The 24,226-nt window shown below is 35.8% G+C and overlaps 1 protein-coding gene across 6 annotated transcripts in view; it reads left to right on the top strand.

Annotated features, from left to right (window-relative positions):
- LOC137436438 (arylsulfatase B) overlaps nucleotides 1–24,226 on the top strand; it is a 128,596-nt gene that overhangs the window by 33,542 nt on the left and 70,828 nt on the right. For 4 of the 6 annotated variants that reach the window (XM_078786424.1, XM_078786423.1, XM_078786427.1 and 1 more), the window contains exon 2: nucleotides 9,499–9,779. In XM_078786424.1, coding sequence (XP_078642550.1) covers nucleotides 9,499–9,779 — 281 coding nt within the window. Of the gene's footprint in view, nucleotides 1–5,085; nucleotides 5,223–9,498; nucleotides 9,780–24,226 lie in introns of those variants that run through there. The other 2 variants (XM_078786425.1, XM_078786426.1) reach the window with 2 other exon arrangements.

Below are 24,226 nucleotides of genomic sequence, written 5' to 3'. Positions count from 1 at the left end.
CTGAGTGGCATGCTGATGAGGTGGGGAGTGTCGTTGAAGCTGAAGGGAAAGGTGTATGCTGCATGTGTGAGAAGTGTTATGATTTATGGGAGCGAGACATGGGTAATGAACGTAGAGCAGCAACGAAGACTGGAAAGGGTGGAAATGCGAATGGTTCGGTGGATGTGTGGAGTATCGTTGAGAGAGAGGAAGACAAATGGTGAATTGCAAAAGATGATGGGAATAGAGCCTGTGATGGATGCTGTGAAGATAAACAGGTTGAGATGGTTTGGTCATGTGTTGAGGAAGGATGAAAGTGACTGGTTGAGAAGAGTGATGGAAATGAATATAGAAGGAAGTAGAGGATGGGGAAGACCGAGAAAGACTTTGCTAAAGATGGTCGAAGAAGAAATGCGGGCAAGGGGGTTAACAAGGGGAGATGCAGAAAATAGGGCAAAATGGAGAAGATTGTCATGGGGACCGCAAGGCTAACCCCCGCTCTTGCAGGGAAAATGGCCTTAAAATGCCTGTTGTTGTTTGTTGTTATGGACCGTGTAACGTGTAGGAGCATTTCGATGTACGTAAGTGTGGAAAATATAGCTTCAGGTTGTGTTTAAATGTGCATCATACGAGGGGTGATGCGATGTTAATTAGTAGTAGGGGTTAAGGATAATTTCCCCTGTTCGTAATACCCTCTGTGGCCATCCCTTACATTTATAACAGCCGTCGAAGCATAACATCGGCCGGCCATTATTCACGCTCCATAAACACGATACAGCAAAGACCCACCTGGGGTGGGGGGGGGGGCGGGGCAACAATGGTTCGATGGGCGGGAGACATGACCGGCAGCAGAGGATGCACGACAGAGGATGCCCAGTCGGGGACTGGCTTTGGAGGCCAGCTTGGCAATGTTGTTTTCCCAGGAAAGATCATGGCAGATAGTGAGACCCAAAATCTTGAGTGACAGAGCTTCTTTGAGAGGATTGTTGAGGAAGAGGATGGGAGGGTTGTCCAGACGGTCTTTTCGGAGAGACATATTGAGAGTGTGAGATTTGTCAGGATTGAAAGACATGTTCCACTTGTTTGAGCAGTCTGTGATTTTGTCCATGTCTGCAGAGAGTGAGGAGGCTGCAGACTGCCGATCTGAGGGTTGAGATACGGAGCGGCAGAGAGTGGAGTCATCAGCAAAGAGATGGAGAGGATTTTCCAGAGAGTCGGAGAGATCATTGATAAAGACCAGAAAAAGCACAGGGCCCGGAACACCGCCTTGAGGAACTCCAGCCTGGACAGGAAGGGAAGATGAGAGAATTATATACACAAAGAATTAAGTTAAGCACCCCCCCCGTTTTTGTACAACCTCGCACATTACAAGTTTGTTGTCGTCAAAACAGTGTAATATACCCATGATATTGCTATATTTTCTGGAGAAGTGATATTATGGTCACATAAAAACATAACAATCATGCCGTTTTCAATATTTTATTCTGAATAATTTAAGGTGAAATTTTTTGGGAATTTTAGGCATATTTTCACCTCAATTTAAGTATGGAGCTATAGGTCCATCACGGACAGTGTGGATGACGTTTATGTTTTCTAACGTACAGTCATTGTTCTGAGAAGACCTCTAGCGATCTTTGCGTCAATAACGTGTGTAGGACCCACGTGATCGGATCACTGACTCAACCCAACGTCTCATAGACCCTGTAAGCCGTCGTATGCGTTGCTGTGGCAGGTTGTTCCATTCCCGATGTAATGCACGTTCCAATTCATCCAGATTGGCTATTGGAGGGACCATCTTCGCAATTTGTCGTCCCAACATGTCCCAAACGTGCTCGAGGGGGTTCAACCTGCCACAGCAACGCATACGACGGCTTACAGGGTCTGAGACGTAGGGTTGAGTCAGTGATCCGATCACGTGGGTCCTACACACGTTATTGACGCAAAGATCGCTAGAGGTCTTCTCAGAACAATGACTGTACGTTAGAAAACATAAACGTCATCCACACTGTCCGTGATGGACCTATAGCTCCATACTTAAATTGAGGTGAAAATATGCCTAAAATTCCCAAAAAATTTCACCTTAAATTATTCAGAATAAAATATTGAAAACGGCATGATTGTTATGTTTTTATGTGACCATAATATCACTTCTCCAGAAAATATAGCAATATCATGGGTATATTACACTGTTTTGACGACAACAAACTTGTAATGTGCGAGGTTGTAAAAAAACGGGGGGGGGGGGGTGCTTAACTTAATTCTTTGTGTATATTATATATGGAGCTCCATTATATATGGAGCTACATGATGACTTATATGTGTTACATGTGTTAGTTAGCTTCTTTGCGTTACATGTGTTCTGTGTGTTAGCTCCAACACGAGCCTCGACTTGAGGTGCACAGTGGGGTAAAAAATAAAAAAATAAAAACATTGTTGTTTTTCATGTTAAAATGTTCTTTGAAGTATATATTTTCTGAATCGAACTGTTTTGATTGGTACTTATTTCCAAAGAAATAAGTTGAAATAACTTGAAAACTAATCATCGAAATTGAATGAAATTTGGCATTAATAATAATCATCTTAACATGTTGGATGAATTAATGATGGCTTTTTAAGATACCCCTACTACAAATTGAGTTATGAAAAAAATCCTTGTATTTTTCTTTAAAAACGAAGAAAAAATATTTTGTGTAATTATTACAATTTACTGAAAAGCCATCACTGGTCTCTTTGGATATATCCATACTAACTACCCAAAGGGGTAAATAACAGATTGACTGAGGCAGTTAGCAGTAGTTCCAGTTTCAATTATGTCAACCAAAAAAACATATTTTTGTATGTGTCTAGAAAATTAAAGCTCACATGTTTATTTGTATCCGAAATTCACTTGTGTCTGTATTTTTGGATTCCTCATACTCTAAGCTTTCTAGCAGTATATGGTTTGTGGGGGGATAGCTTCACTGGAAAGACCGATAATTTCAATTTATTGATGGCACGTGAAACGTGCTATTTTACCCCACTGTGCACCTTAAATATGCAGATTTTTTTTTTTAACCTTTAGAACCCATTATAATTACCCTTTAGAACCCATTATAATTACCCTTTGGAACCCTTCCGATTTACCCTTTAGATCTCTTTTGAATTACCTTTTTGAACCCTCTAGACGTACACTCTAGAACCCCTTAGAATTAAACTGTGTGATAACTTCTTCTTCTTCATTTTTGATGGACAGATGGAAGGAAGGACATAGCCAACTCGATGGTATTCATAGAATACTTACCCTGCGCAGTCAACTTGGTGCGATTGAACTCTTTTGTTTTTGAAGGTTTTTTTCTTTGATCTAATATGGCTGCCAGACCACGTGACAAATTTCTATTCTCTAATATCATTGTTGCGTAGATCACGCTCAATAAATTTGAAAATGATCAGACTAAGCGTTGTCCCCGTCAATTTATGACGTCGTAATGAAGGCACCAATGACGTCATCATTAACATATCTTATTCCCCATGGAGAGTACTTGACAATGAGCCATGTTTAATTTTTTTCCATGGAGTGGGGTCGGAGATATAGAGGTGCAAAGTTTTTCGGTTTTTGCCAGATGGGGCCATCACCGCTGAACTATGACCTCATAATTATCATTAAAATATTCTACAGGATGAGGCGCTCCTATGGTGAAAATTTCATGTATCGGTCCAAGAATTGCAGAGAACAAAATTCATACCGATCGAATCAAACGTTGTACTTGCTGAATGATGACATTGCTACGGTACTGATGAAATCATCATAAACATATCTTATTCCCCAAGGGGAGTGCTTGACATTGAGCCATATTTCAATTTTTTCCATGGAGTGGTTTCGGAGATATAGAGGTGCAACCTTTTTTCGATTTTTCTAAGATGGCGCCTGTAGCACGTGACAAATGACGTCATAATTATCATTAGAACAATTATACAGGAGGAGCCACTCATATTCTGAAAATTTCGTGTTCATCGGACTAACAGTTGGAGAGGAAATTTTATTTTTCATACTGATCAGATCAAACGTTGTACAGTGCATTCAGAAAGTATTCAGACCCCTTCACTTTTTTCACATTTTGTTATGTTGCAGCCTGATGCTGAAATCGTTTAAATTCATTTTTTCCCTCATCAATCTACTTTCAATACCCCATAATGACAAAGAGAAAACAGGATTTTAGAAAGTTTTGCAGATTTATTAAAAAGAAAAAACTGAAATATCACATTGACATAAGTATTCATACCCTTTGCTATGACACTTGAAATTTAGCTCAGGTGCCTCCCATTTCTCTTGATCATCTTTGAGATGTTTCTACACCTTGATTTGAGTCCACCTGTGGTAAATTCAATTGATTGGACATGATTTGGAAAGGCACACACCTGTCTATATAAGGTCTCACAGCTGACAATGCATATCAGAGCAAAAACCAAGCCGTGAGGTCGAAGGAACTGCCTGCAGAGCTCAGAGACAGGATTGTGTCGAGGCACAGATCTGGGGAAGCATACAAAAAAATTTCTGCTGCATTGAAGGTTCCCAGAGCACAGTGGCCTCCATAATTCTTAAATGGAAGAAGTTTGGAACAACCAGGACTCTTCCTGGAGCTGGCCGCCCGACCAAACTGAGCAATCGGGGGAGAAGGGCCTTGGTAAGAGAGGTGACCAAGATCCCGATGGTCACTCTGGCTGAGCTCCAGAGATCCTGTGTGGAGATGGGACAAACTTCCAGAAGGACAACCATCACTGCAACACTCCACCGATCTGGGCTTTATGGCAGAGTGTCCAGACGGAAGCCTGTCCTCAGTGAAAGACACATGAAAACCCACTTGGAGTTTGCAAAAAAGCATCCAAAGGACTTTCGGACTGTGAGAAACAATATTCTGTGGTCTGATAAAACCAAGATTGAACTGTTTGGCTTCCGTTTGGCTTCCATTGTGGCCCGTTGCTGTTCCATTTGTAAAATATTGTAAATATTTGTTGCATATTGGCTCATATTGTGAGTAAATAGGGGACAGAGGCTCAGAACGAGAATGATGGCTGGAGAGAGAGGGTGGAGGGAAAGGGAGAGGTTCCACATTGCTTGTCTTGTCGAGGAACTAAAGGCGTGGTCCAGGAGGCTGAGTTTGAAACACACAAGTTGTTGCCCACCCCTTTGGCTTCTCCGGAGCTCCTGAGTTGTTGGTCGCCGAGGCCTGATTGCTCAGCTTAAGGGCCCAACGCAGCATCTGTGAGTGAGTTCATTTGGAAGCTGAACTGTCGCTTCTGCTCGACGCGACATCATCTATATGTAACCTTTTCATGACGTCCATTGTCATCTCCTTTGCACCTTTTTGTGTTGTCCATGTGCTTGTGTTGTGTTTCAAGTTTTGACCTCTAAGACTTTGTTGAAATGACCATATGTGTTAATTGTTGCAGCATTGCTTCACAAAGTCTGGAATTATTCGGATGCATCGATCATGTTTATTGCCTGAAAAGAGATTTTATACTGGTGTCCCTGTCCATGTTGCATTTAAATAGTGTTTAATAAATTTCAAGTTTATCTTTTACATAACCGATTATTTTGTTTTTCCTTGCCGGTTTCATTCCTGCACTAATTGAGTCGATTTGCATGAAGCAAAACACAGAATTAAGCAATTGGTTCACTTATCCAACCTAGATATTCCAGTTTTCTATTTTTACCCTGCGCTCCCGAAGCAAAAAGCAGGGTTTGGCATTCGGGTGTGTGCGTGTGTCGTACGTTCGTGTCTGCATTTTAAAAATTCATTTTCTCGGTAACTGTTGGTCCGATTGACTCTAAATTTTACCATAGGAGCCAACTAATATTATTTTATTATAAGCCTGTATAATTATTTTATTCATAATTATGACGTCAATGGAAAAAAAATTAAACAAGGCTCATTGTCACGTACTCCCCATGGGGAATAAGATATTTAATGATGTCACCGTTGCCTTCATTATGACGTCATAATTGGACAAGGACAACGATTGATCCAATCAGTATGATTTTTTTTCTCCAACTGTTGGTCTGATGGACACAAAATTTTCACCATGGAGCGCCTCCTCCTGTAGAAAATATTAAGCATAATTAGGACGTCATTGGTCACGTGGTACAGGCGCCATTTTGGAAAAAAAATAAAAAAGGTTGTACCTTTATCTCCAAAAGTGCTTCATGTAAATTGTAAAAAATTGAAACGTGGCTCATTGTAATGAACTCCACACATGGGCAATGTAATGTTAACGATGACGTTATTGGTGCCTTCATGATGATGTCATAATTTGAAACAGACAAAGCTTAGCCTGATCAGTTTGAAATTTATTGAGCTTGACCTACGCAACAATTATATTAGCGAATATACATTTATGATGTAATCGCTCACGTGGTCTGGCAGCCATATAGGATTAAATAAAAAAATAAAACCTTCAAAAACAGAAGAGTTGGCTCGCACCAAGTTGACCGTGCAGGGTCAATATTATATGAATACCATCTAGTTGATTAATTTTCTGAAATTTGAAGAATTTGTTTTTCACTTGGAAGTTGTGGGTTACGATGTGTAAATAAATTGTAACGAGGTTACGATGTGTAACCGAGGGCCTTTCACTCACTCACCGCAGGCAGGTTGGTGGTCTTTCTGTCTTCTACCGACTCCTCTCCGGCCTTGCTCCCCCAGCTCTCTCTGCGCTCTGTCCCCCCAATATTCCTTCAGGTCGCACAAGATCTGCCTGCAACCCTCTTATGGTTAAACTGCCAAAGTCTAGGCTCTCTGCTCACCTTCACTCTTTCATTCCCCTTTTCTCCCGCCTCTGGAACAAACTCCCCCACTCCCTTCAATCCCACTCCTCCCTCCAGGTCTTTAAAACAGCTGTTCACCACCATCTCTTATCTTCCCCCATCGAAAACCTTGATCTTTTCTACCCCCGGTAATTCACCCCAGAGTCCTTGCAGTGTTCATATGTTTTATTCCTCTCGCACCTCCCCCCAAGTCCTCCCGATGTCCCTGCTCTCAAATGTTGTGTTTGTGTCCTTCCCCCTCTTCCCCCTCTCTTTTGTGTCCTTCCCCCTCTCTCCCCATCTTGTCTGCCGCTCCCCTTGTTTTTTGTGTTTTGTGTGTCGGTTTGTCTTTTTGTGTGATTAATGTTAGCTCTTTCACGAGCCTCGATCTTGTATACAAAACAAAACAAAAAGAAAAAAAAAAAAAAAGTGGAAAACTTGATTTAATGCAATTTAATTCCAGGCTATAAGGCAACAAAAGGTGAACATTTAAAAAGGGAGTGTAGACTTTATCGGCACTGTATATATATATATGTATGTATGTATGTATGTATGTATATATGTATATATATATATATATATATATATATATATATATATATATATATATGTATATATATATGTTGGAGGCTCCAGTTACAGACTATATAGCCCTCACTGAGGCCAGGCCTTCAATGAAAGAGAAGAAAAGTGTATGATGAAAAGTGTACGGTGTTTGTTTGCGAGAAAGAGGTTGAAGCTAGGCCGGTAGATATAGTTTGAGTGAGACAGAAATTAAGACCAGCAATCCTGACATGGAGAGTGTAGGATGGTTCCGGGCACCACTTTAACGCTCCTAAGTCAGGACGGTAGTACCACCCTGAGCGGTTGCTGTCTACAACCTACTACCTAAATATGTTCCACTATCATGTTATCATTTAATTTATAATTGTATATCCCTTTTGCGCACTTTTCAGTGCTTTCCACTACACCCTTGTAATAATGTGTTAATCAAAAGTATAACATGCTTTTGTTACTTAGCAAAAAAAAAAATTTTTTTTGCAAGTATGTTGATCACTCCGGTTTGTGTGTTTGTTTGTTGGTTTGTGTGTTTATGTGTTTGTGTGTTTGTTTGTTGGTTTGTGTGCTTGTGTGCTTGTCTGTTTACCAACCTTGTCTGTTTACAATTCTAAACCGATTTTACGAAACTTTACCAAATGGTAGAGTTCGTGGACCGACAAAATCCAATATATTTTTGAGGTCAAAAGGATATGTTCAACAAAAGGTCAACATAGGCCAAAGGTCTAAACACTTTTTTCAAATTTCGCAAATCCTCAATTTTCATGCGATTGACTTGAAATTTGAATAGGATTTTCATGTCAGCAAACTGAATTCAACCACCAACTATTTTTGAGGTCAACATCGGCTAAAAGGTCAACAAAGGCCAAAAGGTCAACAACCATTTCAAATTCCTAAAATCCTCCATTTTCATCCGATTTACTTGAAATTTGAATAGGATTTGCATATCATCTTACCGAAACCAACCAACACCTATTCTTGAGGTCAACATAGGTCAAAAGGTCAACGTCGATGAAAAGGTAAACAAAGGCCAAATTTTGAAAATTGTCAATTTTCAACCAATTTTCTTAAAATTTGAAGACGATTTGTATATTAGGTCACAGAATTCAACCACCAATTATTTGTGAGGTAAAAAGGATGCTCTTCTGAGTGCCATACTACTTTGTTCTCTTTTGCCAAGTCTCGCTCGATGAGTGATTTTTCATTTGTTTGTTTGTCTGTCTGTGAGCAGGATATCTCTTCAGTGATTCGTCACCGCCAAGCGCAAAAACGCCAAAATTGCACAGCGCCAAAAACTATACGTAGCATGATATTTCTAAATTCTGGATGGGTTATAACAAAACTTGGTGGGTGAGTTGGTTAGGTGACAAGAACAAGCCAATTCAATTTTGGGTCAGGTCCGGATCCAGATTCGTGGGATACAAAAGGTAAAATGTTTAGCTTGGCGGAGGTATGCGTTCTGCCGAGTGCCGTTCCAGTTATTAAATGTGATGTCTGACCTGAATTTGCTTTGTGTGATAGTCATTGTTTTGATCGAGATTTTTGCTTGTTCTTACCACAATTGGCTGTTTTAACCACAGAAATGCGATATTCAGGACAAGGTCACATGATGTTTTGCAATCATTGTTTTGTATTTTATTAAATATGACTGTTAAGATAAGGTCACATGATGTTTTGCAATCATTGTTTTGTGGGTTAAAAAAAAAAAATGACTGTTGCATGCCTTCTGGCCTAAAGCTGGCTTGGGTTTTCTCTTCAATGAATCAGTCGATGATCTCATGACCTTCCATTGGATTTTAGCTCTTGGCTTGCAGGTGAAACTTGCTGTAACATGCTGGATTTCAAAATATTTAAAATAACTGTCGTATCCACCATTTGGTTGTTTTGATGTTTTTTATTGGAGGAATAACTATTATGTACGTACTTCACGAGCCTCGATTCAGTATACAACAACAAAAAAAAAAACTCCTGCAAGCCCAGACTTCAGTTGTGTACCTCATCTTGTGCTCTTCTATATTCCTCTTTTTATTCTGGGGAGTCATTATTGTACTTTGCCTTGAACAACGAAGAGCTTATATTACAATATGCAGGTATTATTGTGTCCATTTTGAAGGAATCTTCTAAATGTCACAATAGAGAGGAGAAGTAACTCGCTGTCCTTATTCTTTACTCACTGCCAGTGATGACTCAGGGCCTGATCCTGTTCCCTCAACGGGCTGCACAGCGATTGTTCTTTCTGGTTGTGGCTGTGGTTCTTCCATTGTCACAGTGTCGGCGATCACCCCACATCGTTTTCATCCTTGCTGATGACCTCGGTTGGGCTGACGTTGGTTACCATGGTTCGCAAATCCGCACCCCAGTACTTGATGAGCTCTCAGCATCAGGACTTCGTCTGGAGAACTACTACGTGCAACCAATCTGCACACCATCACGAAGTCAACTCATGACTGGACGCTACCAGGTAATGTAAATTCGTTTGTATGTGTCTATTCTTTCGTTAAAAAAAAAAAAAAAAAAAAAAAAAAAAAAAAATATATATATATATAATACAGTCACGTGAAAAAGTAAGTACACCCCATGTAAAGTTTTGACTTTTTCAACATATTTCAACATAGTTATTTGATCTTCATTTCAACAATATTGATAGATAAAGGTGATATAATATAACAAATATCATGAAACATTTACATTTTGTAGTCCATTGTATAATTTAAATAAACATAAATGCAAATTTCGCATGTGGAAAAAGTAAGTACACCCCATGAAATGTTTTTTAAAATCTTTTTACCATATGTGGACAACTGGACATATCAATATTTGATCTTCATTTAAACTATCTATAGATAAAGGTGATCTAATTGAACAAAAAACAGTCAAATTGACTTTGCAATAATTTATTCAACAAAAAATTGTTGCAGAGCATGCACAGCTCGTTTCAAATCTCCCCACAACATCTCAATGGGATTTAGATCCGGGCATTGACGGCCATTCCAGAACCCTCCATTTCTTTCTTTTCTGCCATTCCTTGGTGGATTTACTGGTATGTTTAGGGTCATTGTCATGTTGCAAGGTCCACCTTCGGTTGTCCTACAGATGGCCTCACATTATCCTCAAGCACCCTCTGGTACAATGAAGAATTCATCGTGGATTTTATGATGGTGAGCTGCCCAGGCCCTGATGCAGCAAAGCTGCCCCAAACCATAATATTTCCACCACCATGCTTTACAGTTGGTATCAGGTTCTTGTAGTCAAATGCTGTCTTTGGTTTTCACCAAACGTCTTCTGGTACTGTGGCCAAATAGCTCTACCTTTGACTCATCTGTCCAGAGCACATTGTTCCAGAAGTGCTGGTCTTTGCCTAGGTGTTCATTGCCAAACATTAGTCTTGCCCTGATGTTCTTTCTGGACAGCAAAGGTTTCCTCCTGGCACACCTCCCATGTAGATCAAATTTGTGCAGCCTCTTTCTAATGGTAGACTCGTGCACTTTGACATCAACAGTGGCAAGAGCTACCTGTAGGTCCCGTGATGACATTCTGGGGTTCTTAGAGACGTCCTTCAGCATCTTGCGGTCTGCTCTCGGGCTGAACTTGCTGGGGCGGCCTGGCCTGAACAAGTTGGCAGTTGTTTGGAATTTTCTCCACTTGTAGATGATCTTCCGGACAGTCGAATGATTGATTTCAAATTGTTTGGAGATCTTTTTCAATCCCTTCCCAGACTCGTAGGCATCTATAACCTTCTTTCTGAAGGCCTCAGAGAGCTCTTTTGATCTTGGCATGGTGACGCCGCACACTTCAACAACAAAGAGCAAACCAAACTAAATGTCTGAGGTTTAAATAAGACAGGTTCCTCCAAGATCCTCTCTAACGATGTTCTAATCATTTGCACCTGAGCTGGTGCACCTGATTCTAATTTTAGGTATTTGAAGTAGTGATAAATGTAGGGGTGTACTTACTTTTTCCACATGCGAAATTTGCATTGATGTTTATTTAAATTATACAATGGACTACAAAATGAGTAGGGAGATAATGGGGCTTCCAGGACACCCATGTATTTAGATGGGACTTTTTCCCAAACTGCCCATTTTTCCCCCGATTACCGCGACACCCCCTTCTCCTTTTACATGTAAGTGAATGGGGGAGTCCTTACTTACCCTCCAAGGACCACGCGACATTCAAAATTCCTCATTGATCCTATGAATATTTGCTCATTTTCTAATTTTTTAAACAACTCCATTCTCTTATGGAACTCATCCCCATCTAGGATATTGATAAACTTTGCATGAAGTACCTTTCTCTGTGCGTTTATAAAATGATATGTTTCACGGAGGGACCTGGTCTGTCCTCCTCCCGATCCACATACCATTTTAAAATTATAATATTTATTATCCGGTTGATAACCATCAAAGTTCTCACTCCACTCTAATGTATTTTTCTTCCCGCCCTCCATTACCCCACTTAACAAATGAATACGTTTATCAGTCTTGAGGATCTTCTGACCAGTGATCCTCTCAACCTCTCGGATCTGGTATTTCTCACATTCATTATGTTTTCCATTTATATACCAAGGTTGATTACACCTTCACTCTTTAGTCTGGTTGGTACTTGGTTCTATCATTTATTTATTTATAAAAAAGGCGGCGGTAGCCCTTAAAATCCCTAACCCCATTAACTTATCACTTATATATCTTATCACTTATATATCTTATCACTTATATACTTATATAACCAAAAGGTACACACATAACACCACCATCTAAAATATATCGTTTATCATCATATGCCCCCAGTGCTAGTTTATTTATCTCTTCTGAATATAATTCATGCTTATAACTCCTAATCCCTTTTACCTTTCTATACTGTTCCTCCCCACTCATCAAACATTGATAATAATGACCAAAATTGATACTTTCTTTAATTACATTTTTCTTAATCCCTTTGAGCTTCTGATCACACTTCTCCACATTCCCAACTCTATATTTATACGCATAAGCCTTTGCTCTCAATGCTATGAACTCACTCAGAATATTTCCACCAAGCTCATCCTTGAACTTTCCAATCACCTTTTTATTTTGATTCGAGAACAATTCACTCTTTTGATCATAGTTGCTTGTATCATAAATTACAGAATCAGCTTTCATATCATCATAGACGTCATCTGTCTTGATACTCAGAATGAAGCTGTCCGTATCCATATACATCAACATGACATTATCATCATACTTTGTTTTCAAATTCTCATAATAATATTCATACATCAGTAGTTTTGATAGATCGAGAACAGTAGTACCAATATAAATCGGTTTATCCATCTCAATTTCTTCTTTCATCATATGAACAGCACAAAAGTTTTCTGTAAAGATTTCAACACGCTCAAAGCTCGGTCTGTTGATTAGTTTGGAAGTTTGTTCCCAGGAAGTTGTCAACTTGATATTTTGTCTCTTTCTAACATTTTCCATAGTCTTCCCAAACACTGCGTTATTCATCAACTTATAAAAATCTTTCTCAAAGTCAGTCTTTCCAAGCGTTCTCTTTCGAGTGTTAAAATCAATATATTTCATTAACCAATAACTCTGTTTGAATTTCAGGACCCGATGAACTTTCTCAACAATTAGACCATGTTTCACAAATTGTAAAAGATTTCTCTGATGTAGTACATAGTTCTTCTTATCAAAGAATGTTGTTAAAAGTTTTTCTGTTCTTGATTCCTTATCAAATGATTTCTGATATTCACTCAACCACTCTGGGTTTGTCAATTCTTTCTCACACCCGAAAGGAAGATCTTTATGTTTCTCAAAGAGTTCTTTTGGATACTTTAGATCAACCTCCAGGAAATACCCTTCTTTCTTTTCATCCAACTCTTTTTGTGTTGAACTCAGAATCTTTTCTAGAACACCCTCATGATCACTCTCCCATTTCAATCCTCCATAAGGTTGTGCTTGGGACATTGCCCACCCATAGAGGTTGTTGGCGTCATAATACATGAGATAGGAACTATCTTTCTTTGGATCATAATCTGGAAGATATTTGTTATTTGCTTTTGAATATCTTGATGAGCAGACTTGTGAAATTCCCCCTCTCTTTGCTCTCTCTATCATCAGGAGCATATCAACATCGGTTATCAAATCCAAATCTTGTTTAGTCATTTTCAACATAGCACTCCAAGCAAGACCCGGTGCTGTGAAATAATGAGCAGGGTCCAAGCCATATCCAGAAAGACACACGGATCTAAATGCTTCAAATACATCTGCTAGAAGAAGGACATCAGTCTTGAGATAGAGATCATGATAATCACCCATATTATTGATATTGTATTTTTTCCAAACATTTTGAGCATGTACATAATCATCATCTGAAACATTGCTATTATTTAGAATATTGTAAAAATCTTCTTTTGGAGGAAGTTTCTTTTCATCAAATCTTTTAAATGAATCCATATAGTCGTACGGGTAAATTCCCTTTTGTGTTAGGAGTTCCGTATCCTCATAATTACTCTCCAAACATGGAAATTTTTTCAAATTTTTAACTAGGTTAGCAAGAGGACTAGCCATGAATTTATATGTATCCAAGAATCGAATTCTTGTAGTTGGTCTTGTTGGAATGATCTTTGTAAAGGAGATGTATTTTTGATCTGTACTTGGAATAGCACTGATACTCCCAGGAGTCTTTGACAACTCTTTAATAAACAAGTGTGTATCATAATGAGCGTTGTTATGAAGAAAGACAGGAATGAACGAGGGGAGTTTATAATTAATATTACAACTTTGATGAGCCGGACCTCTATATTTACCAGTGAGATGACAATGGTCTCTAACCTTTAGACCTTTACCAATTTCCCCCCCACAAATATGACAGGTAGCCTTTGGCTGTCTAAATTCTCTTTTTTCTTTACTTGTTAAGGACATTGGTTTATTGGTTTCTCTCATTATCGTGGTTAATCGAACACAGTCTTTTTCTAGTCGTTTCACAAACTCCTCTGGGGCATTTGAGCCTCTATACTCCTCTACCTTGTTATATTCATCACCAACGGATGATTTGATATAATAACAAAATCCGCAAGGAGTATGTTTTTGATACTTATTTGTGTATGATTCTTTTGGATCTGGAGCTGCTGTTGCTATTTTTTCCAAGATACTCTCAAAATCAGCATATATCACAAAAGGATGTTTAATTGTTTTATTTTGATCTTTGAATGAAATTTTAGAACCAGGCTTTGGAAGTGTAATGACTGTTGCTTTCTCATTTGAACAATATTGTTTATGAGTATCCAATCTCTCCTGTGAATGAAATGTATTCAAACACCGACGACATGGATAAACTTTACATTTTCTAGAATAGACTTGTGATTTAATTAATCTTGAAAAGTCCTTGATATAAGCATAATGTTCAATTTCACCAGATCGGAAATACAAGAGGTCAACATGTTTTTCTTTCTCATCATCTGAGATTTGTAAAATCTGCACTTTATTCTTTTCAGTCAACCCATAGACATTTAGAGAAATATTATTTAACTTTTCAAACTTTGGAATATTATTAAGAGTCATCGGAAATTTCAAATTTTTCATATTCAATTCATTTTCATATTTCATATAATTGCTTACTCTTTCAGCAGGTTCTTTTGCTGGATGTAGATATGCCAGTACAGACCACAAGAAACACTTGTTATCAGTATTCTGAATATTTACTATAGCATTTTTATCTTTGATGATTTTAGGAAGTTGAATATATGATCTTGCTTGTAGTGGATCAGATTTAAAAATGTGAACATCAACAAACAGAACCTTTTCAACAGTGAGACCGCTTCCGACAATAAGATCATCAATATTATATTCACTATATTTAAGCTCATTAAAGACCTGTTCTTTATTTCTATTATAATCATTTTTATTAAGTACCATGTAAGTTGTTGTATGTAGGTAAAAGTTAAATGGTGGATCTTCCTTTTTACGAAGAACCAATTTAGCCCCCAAATAATATTTACAACTTCCCATTTCAGATATAGTCTTATCAATCTGATCATCTATTCCTTCCTTTGTAAGATCAACAGCAGCTCCCAGAGAACGGGGGACTGGATCTTTGAAACGGAACAATCTAATTTTAATATTTCCTTTGAAAGCACCATCTAAATTTTCAATCTCATAATATGGAACTTGGTGTTTCTTTGTCTTCTCATGACGCTTCCAATCCTTCTTGAGGATGTAGTGTTGACAGCGCTCACAATAGACCTTTGGAAGAACCTTTGGTTTGAGATTCTTCAAATGTTTTTGAGTATCTAAGTGTTGATCATACCCACTTCTCAGAACCCATGTCTTACAAATCTTACAATACTTATTATCTTTACTCTTTAAATGTTTTTGTGTTCTATAATGTTTTTTGATATGTTTGTAGTTCTGCTCACAACTCTCACAGTAAGTAGAATTCATCCTATTTATATAGTAAAAAAACTTCACTATTTACTAGTTATCTTTTACTTAAAATAAAACAAGAGTCAGGAAACTCAATTAAATTTGGGGCAACTTATTCATATGATTCTTGGTTAGGATGTGATATCTATAACTAGTCTTCTTCATATCCTTATCACAAAGATCACAATGTTCCATCTCTTCTTCTTTATAACCGTTAAGAACATTATCTAAATGGTGCTTTGTTTGTTTATGTCTCCTTTTACCAAGTACTCTAATTAACTTATTACAAGGTTCACATGTTATCATATTTTTACTCTTATCAGATGTATTGATAGCATGTTTAATGGTCCTGATATGAGCATCATATCGATTGTACTGTTTATCACAGGCGGAACAATAACCAGAATTCATGCTATTTATATAGTGAGAAACTTCATATTTCTTCATCACTAAACTCTATATAGTAATCGGAATCATCAATAAAACTAATCTCATAACTATCATTTGAGCACAAACTATTAGCATCATAACTATCATCTGAGTTCAATGAAATACTATCGTCCGAGTTCAATGAAATAGTAAAATCTTCACTGCTGTAATGACTCATATTTAATTAGCAGAAAAAACCTTTCCATCTATACCAATATACTTTCTTTCATTAATGGATTCAATCTCTACATTTTTAATATCAAAAGTTATCTTTAAATAATCTCTAACTATCATAGAACGAAATGACATTTCACCAGAAATATTAACATCATTCATTTTACTTAGATCTACACCCTTTGGATTATTAAAGTAAATACAAATTTCTCCACGAGTATTGTTGATGGTCTTATCATTCTTTTTCAAAGTATCGTGGTCAATCACTTTTTCAAGCTTTGAATAAATTGCCAGGAGTAGAGGAGAAACTTTTGTTAGATTTACTTTAATGGATGTCTTTCCAGGTATAGTTAGAGCTCTTCCTTTAAATGAAATAGAGGGGCTCATGTTATTTTCCATAACTGGTTTTACCCAAAAATTTCCATATTTATCTTTGTTCAATTTAACATCTTTGACATATTTTTCTATATCTTCCACCGAAGTAGAGATTGATTGAAATTTGTCTTTTGTGCTTTGAAACATTGTATTTATTAATGAATAAACTTGCGTTTAGTTTAAGTAAAAATTTACTATATAAATATGATTAGTTCTGAAGGATATTTAGAATTTCCAGACACTCCATATGATAAATTAGAGAATTGTCCGGCTTGTGATAGAATAGGGCTTAATAATGAGGGTTCATATAAACAATGTTTATTCTGTGATTATATTCTAATTAATGATAATAAGAAATATAAAAAAACATATAACTCTTTTAAATTAGAACCAAAAATGAATTACTTTACAAGATTAATAAGAGAGGTGAATGTTAAGCATTATGGTGATAATACACCATTTCTTACAAGGAAAGAGACTCTTTGTATTGAGGAAATGTATAAGGGTTTAATGATATTTATTATTCAAAATAATTTTAATGGAAATGTTAATACAAGATACTATATAAATAAAATAATGAATTATTTTGAAATTAAACCCGAACTCAGGATAAAATATAGAGTTTCTAAAATAGCTCAAAAAAAGTTAGATGACTTGTTTTCCAAATATATAAATGAATGATTTTTTACCCGTTTGGGAAAATAAGATAAAATTTAATAACCATAAAAACATTCCAAATTCATTGAGATGTCTAATAGTTGGTTCAAGCGGATGTGGGAAAACCTGTTTACTTTTAAAGATGCTCCTTGGTTCAAATTTTTTAGATTATGATAATTTAATAATTTTTACAAAGTCAAGTTTTCAACCCGAGTATCAACTACTCTCACAGGGTTTTAATGCGGGTCTTAAAAAGGAAGACATTATCGGTTTATTTAAACTTCAAAACAAACTAAATGATTATAACATTGAGGATATAATACAACTATTTTGTGATACACAGAAATCAAAATCGAAACCCATAACTTGTATTCTCAGTGATAATACGGATGATATACCTTCACCTCAAGATTTAGATAAATCAAAAAAGAACCTCGTCATCTTTGATGATTGTGTTAATGAGAGAAACCAAACAGTAATGGATAGCTACTATACAAGAGGGAGACATTCTTCTTGTAATTGTATATATCTTAGTCAATCATATTTTCAACTCCCTCGACGCTCAATAAGAAACAATGCCAATACTTTTATTTTATTTAAGTTAAATTCAATAGATGTAAATAATTTTTGGAGAGATAATTGCTCTACGTTATGTAGTAAAAAAGAATTTGAAAATTATATGAAACACACGATTGGAAAATATAAATATATTGTTGTGAAACAAGATGAGATACTAAATGATATTTTTCAATAAATAAATACAGAAAATGAATACTGAAGAAAGAGAAAGAAAGTTTAAGGAACATCAACAATTAGTTTCAAAAGTTGTTAAACAACAGGAAGAGATAAAGAAGAAACGGAGACAGAAACTAACTGGTGAAGAAGCCTTTGAAAGAAAACAAGAGAAATTCTTTAAACCACTTTTGAAAACTCAACACTCACCTACAGTACCCACGGTAGAATTTACTCCGAAAAAACTTCAAATGCTCAAAGATTTTAGTCAGATAACAAAACAAGAACTTGGTGAATTAGAATATGATGACGAGGGATTATTTCGGAAACTTGAGGAGGTAAATCAACCCCCTAATTATGTTGTGGAAGCTCTTCAAAACAATGAATATTCGGCGGGTTCAAAAACCAGAGCAGGTCTCATTCCAACAGAAGAACCAGCAGTGTTTCATCTTGTGGAAGAAAAGGTATTGATATTTAATGATGAATTGATGTTCTTGAGTTCTACTCAACCAAATGTTAAATTAACTCCAAGATTAATGTTTCTTCTAACAAACCCCGGATTCAGCGGTTCAAAATATTTTGAGGAACCACTTGATATAGAAAGAGAGGAAGATAGGGTATATATTGAGTTGTTAAATGCACTTGATTATGGAGTTTCTGTTGCTGGTAAAAGTAAGAAGAATGAGAAGGAGAAACATATTATTGATGCTTTAAGTAAACTTGGTTCAGGTGTTAGTTTTCTTCCAAATGACCCATCACAATTAGTTAATAGGCTATTATTGTTGTTAGGTAGTAAGAAGGCTGGAAACAACAATTGTTTTAATGAATCCTCAGCCATTTTAGATCAGTTGATGAATATGAAAATAATTAATAAATGTCAATACAAAGATATTTTATTAGATATTAAATAAGATGAGAAGCACAATTCTTAGTTTTAATTTCACAACGAGCGATTACACAGCTTCATTCCCTTACCCACTACAACTTGACCCCCTTACCTCATATGAGGCATCTTTATTGTCAATGGAAACTTACAATACCCTTTTTAATATCACAGAGAAAAACAACAAGTTTAGTTATAATCCAGGAAGTGGATATAAAACTATAACCGTTTCACCTGGAGCTTACGAGATTTCTCAAATATCTTCAGAAGTCTCTCGCCTTATGAAAGAAAAAGGTGATGAACCAAAAAATATTGTAATAGATATTCAAAAACACACTTCAAAATCAACTATTAAACTTAAAAATAATTATAAAGTTGATTTCACGATTGAAAATTCGTTTAGAGAGCTATTGGGTTTCTCTTCAAAAAATATTGAAAATAACGGGACGTTTTACAGTGATAATGTTATCCAAATATCCTCCGGTATAAATTCAGTATTAATTCATTGTGATTTGATTGATGGTGCTTATAACGATGGAATAAGAACAAATACAATATTTTCATTCAGTGCATACTCAACCCCGATTGGTTATAAATTTAATATGGAACCAAAAAATCTTGTCTATTTACCTGTGTCAGGAAAAACCATATACAGAGTAAATTTTAGGATAACCGACCAAGATAATCGTATGATATCCTTTAATGATGAAATTATATCCATCAGAATTCACCTACGTGAAGTTTTTCAATAAATAAATAATGGTTATTGTGAGAAAACACGAGTTGGGAAAATATAAAATAATTACAGGGGAGGGCATGTACCTTTCACCAGACTATACAAGGTATGTGGGTAGAGGATACTATAAACCTAAGAGACAACGAGGCGTAGGTCATCAATTTCGAAATAAAGGAGATGGGATAATTGATACTCTAATGGGTATTGGTTCAACCATCCTTAAACATAAAGACCTAATTGGTTCAACTGCTTCTGCCGTGGGCTCCGTTGCGGGTGCTATAAAGAGTATAAAAGATGCTCAAAAGGAGTCTCATAAATTACAAGCAATCAAAGAAATAAAAAAAGGTAAAACTCAACTATCTTCACAAGAACGACAAAAAATCATTAAAATACTTGGGTCAGGGTTTCAACAATTTTAATGCTATATAAATACAAGTATGGAAGCGATTGATAGTATCTATGATTTGGATGATACGATTATCATTTCAAACTCCACTAAAAAGGAAGACTATTTTAAGGTAAATGCTATTACAGGAACAGACTGGAATTCAAACGGAACAAAAAGTTTTGAAATAAATAATCAACAAACTTACTTGAATATAGCTGATAGTTTCTTGCTGTGTAAATTTAAATTCACTAAGGCTGCGAATAATACTAATGCTACACTCGTAAATGATTTCTTCTGGAAAATGTTTGACAGTGTCCGCCTGTATATTGGAACACAAGAGGTTGAAGCGGTTGATTATGTCTCTGCTACATCTGAAATGATGAAATTTACACTATATTCGTTTAGTGATAGAATGGGTAAGGGAGCTGTTGAAGGTTTTATTCCTGATATGTCAACGGGAACAAATGCTGACCCCGGTTATAGTCAAAGGAAGTCAATGTATAATGATGAAACAAAAGCTGAGAATAGTTTTACCGTAGCAGTACCTCTGAAAGGTATATTTGGATATTGTGATTATGATAAAGTTTTGTATGGTCTTAAAATTAGATTTCAACTACAAAGGAATGATAATGTAAATAGGTTGCTTTTTGGGGATGAAAATGCTTTTGGAGACAACAATAAATTTGTTATTAATGATTTGTGTTGGTATATCAGTGAATATACTCCTAATCTTAAAACGGAAGAGATGTTAAATAGAAGACTTAACTCAAAGAAACCGCTAAATGTATCATACCTTAAAAGAAGATGTCAACACGTTAAACTGGAACACACTACCTACACTTGGAATTTGGGTGTTCTTCAAGGAAAGCCACGATACCTCTGGCTCATTTTTAAAAAACCAGATGGAGAGGACGGTACTAATAAGAATAATGCGCTGAGTGATAATGCTAAGGTGAAACAACTTCGGGTTTCTCTTGATGGCACATTTTATCCGCGAGATAGATTGGAAATTGATTGGGAAAAAAATGATTATGCGGAAGCCTACAAGTCCTACCAAAAGGTGTGTGAAAGTAATGGTAATAATGATCCTATTTTGGATATGGTTGCGTTTCAAAAACTTTATACAATCTACGCAATTGACCTGAGTTCTCAAAAGGAAACTATAAAGTCTAATCGAGTGGATACTTCTCTATACATTGAAAGAGGGGAGAGTGAAGAGGTTAATGCATATTGTTTGCTTTTGGAGGAAACAGAATTACAGATTAATACAGATAATGGTGTTATGATTAATATCACATAGGTTTTTTCTCATAAATAAATGGTTGGGGTATATGTTAATCAAATCAATCTTAATAAATTAACATCTTGTATTCAAAATCAAAAGCCTTGTATTATTAATGTTAATACAATTCAAAGAAAAGGAGCTGTAAGAATTGATGTTTTACTCACACACACACAAGTAAAAACACTAAATGATGTTGGATCACTTAAAATTAAAATGACGAAACCTATGTTAAAGAAATATTCAATAGACGAGTCAAGAGGAGGATTTCTCCCGTTTCTAATTCCTTTATTTGCTGGTTTAAGTGCGGCGGGAGCATTGACTGGTGGTATTTCAGCAGCGGTAAAAACTGCTAACGAAAGGAAGGCACAACTAAAAGCTCAAAAAGAATTGGAAAGACATAACAAGGAGTTGGAGAAACAAATTAGTGGAAGTGGTGTAATTGTAGATTTTGCTCAAAAACTTGAAAGTCTACCTGATAAAGCTAGATTGTTGGTTGGAGATATGCTTTCCTCTATCGCTCAAGCGGGTGTTAAACTAACTAAACGGGGTAATGGATTGTATCTTTCTCATAAATAAATGGATAAATGGTTTAAACAATTTGGAAAGAATACAACGTCAAATATAGAACTATCTAAGTATTGTAAAACACTAAAAATTGATAACGTGGTAATCTGTATGAGAGATGAATTAACACATATAAATAAGAATACAAAGAATATTATTATGAATTTAGACACACAGAATGGTTCTCATTGGGTTTGTATTCATAATAGTCAGGATAAATATTATTTTGATAGTTATGGTATGCCACCACCTGTTGAAGTAATACAATTCTTACAGAATGGTGTTTATCAAACATTTCAAGTTCAAGAAATTAATTCTAAATGTTGTGGTCAATTATGTTTATATGTATTATTTCAACTCAACAATAATGAAAATTTTTATGATATCATTTTTAATCTAATATAAATGACTTATGTTGGAAAAGATGGTTCTATCTTTGGAAAATCCTCTCAGGATATTGATTTATCAAATTATTATACAAAGGCACAGGCTGAACGACAAAAATATAGTGTAAGTAAAAATATTAATATGAAGAATACTTATAAATTAATCAATTATCCAAACCCTACAGATGCAAATGACTTAATTAGATTTAGTGATTTATCACAATATATATTTTTAAAGAAAACAGCACGTTTTGTTAAACAAGTAAAATTTACAACCACAACACCTGGTTATACTGACCATACACCTTTCCTCATTGAATTTAACTACCTGCTTACAATTGAATTTTATAAAGAAGGACATTTAGTTAATATGCGAATTAATAAATGGGGGTATGATATGCCTGATTTAGGGTATAATTGGTCTTTTTCAATAAACATAGAAGACCTACATGATTTTAATCAGTCTCGTAAAGAAGAATATTATCCACTTGGTGAAGATAAGGATTTATGTGGAAGTACAATTAGTAAACAACAAATACGTGATTTTAAGAAAATAAAAATATATGATAGTATAGCGATGGTTCGCATGACAAAGAAGGAAGGTAATGAGATAAGGATAGAAAGCCGAGGAATACAAACCGATTTGGTAGTGGGAAGATGGGGTGGTATTACCTGTCATAATATTAATCTCACATATATTTCTGATACATAAATGGCAGGAAGAAGACTACAAGAGAATTATAATTTTTGTATTCAAGGATACCTACAAGAAAAGGGTGCTCGGTATTACATACCTTATGATTTGGAGCATATACATGGGAATTTTGTCATAAAAAACTGGCCTTTTACTGATATTGCTAAACCCACAAATAGAGACTTGTTTAAAATATTAAATAAAAATGAACTTCTCAAAGTTATGAAATATAAAACTCTTTTAGAAATCGTCAACAAATCTTATTGGTATCCTATTATGAGAAAAATAATTATAGATACAAGAATATCTCAAAATCCAGATGAGTATATGTATAATATTCTTTGGGGCTCAAACTCAAGGGTTGCAAGGGCTGAGGAAGGAATTGAAGAAGAGAAGGAGGAGGAAGAGAGGGAGGAGAGGGAGATGGAAATCAGTGAGATTCGTAAAAGATTAAATGTATTACAACAAATAAATCAATCTCAACGCACCGAAGAGGAAAATAAAGAAAGAATGACTCTTGTGAAGAAATTGGTTTTAAAAACGGATGAGATGAGTTCAATTTCAGGGAGGAGATTTAAACGAGAAAGTGGTGAAGAAGAAAAAGATTAAGTGGTATTAACTTTAGTTAGTTTTATTTGTAAATAAATGGAGGAGAAAGTGAAGACATTTCTAAGGATTCTTTATGTTTTTAAAATTAAGATAGAAATGTATATGTTGAAAACTAAAAAGGTTTTGATACTCTGTCGGAATTTTTTTGATAAATAAATATGAGTTATTGTCTCAAATGTAAAAAGAAAACTAAATCTAAAAGTGTATTGTATGTTAAAGCTAAAAATAATAGAGTTTATCAAAAAGGAATATGTCAAGTGTGTGGCTCTAAAAAGTGTCAATTCATCTCTCCTAAAAGTGGAGGAGACATACAAAAGTTTCTGTCAGGAAGTAAATTTACAACAACTGGAATTCCAGGGGAACTACATCTACCTGGATATTCTTTCTGTGGTCCTGGAACAAACCTGGATAAAAGATTAGATGAGACTGACAATCCTAAACCTTGGTCTAAACCTACAAATAGGGTTGACGAAGTGTGTATGAAGCATGATATTGCTTATGGGGATACCACCACATTGGATGAAAAACATGAAGCAGACAGAGAAATGTTGTATAATTTGTCTTTGATACGAAATCCGACATTGAGAGAGAAAG

This window comes from Myxine glutinosa, chromosome 11 (genome assembly GCF_964187855.1).
Source record: "Myxine glutinosa chromosome 11, kmMyxGlut1.1, whole genome shotgun sequence".
Classification (NCBI taxonomy): domain Eukaryota; kingdom Metazoa; phylum Chordata; class Myxini; order Myxiniformes; family Myxinidae; genus Myxine; species Myxine glutinosa.
The sequence above is the reverse complement of the archived record's forward strand: the minus strand, read 5'-3'. Positions and strand labels throughout refer to the sequence as shown.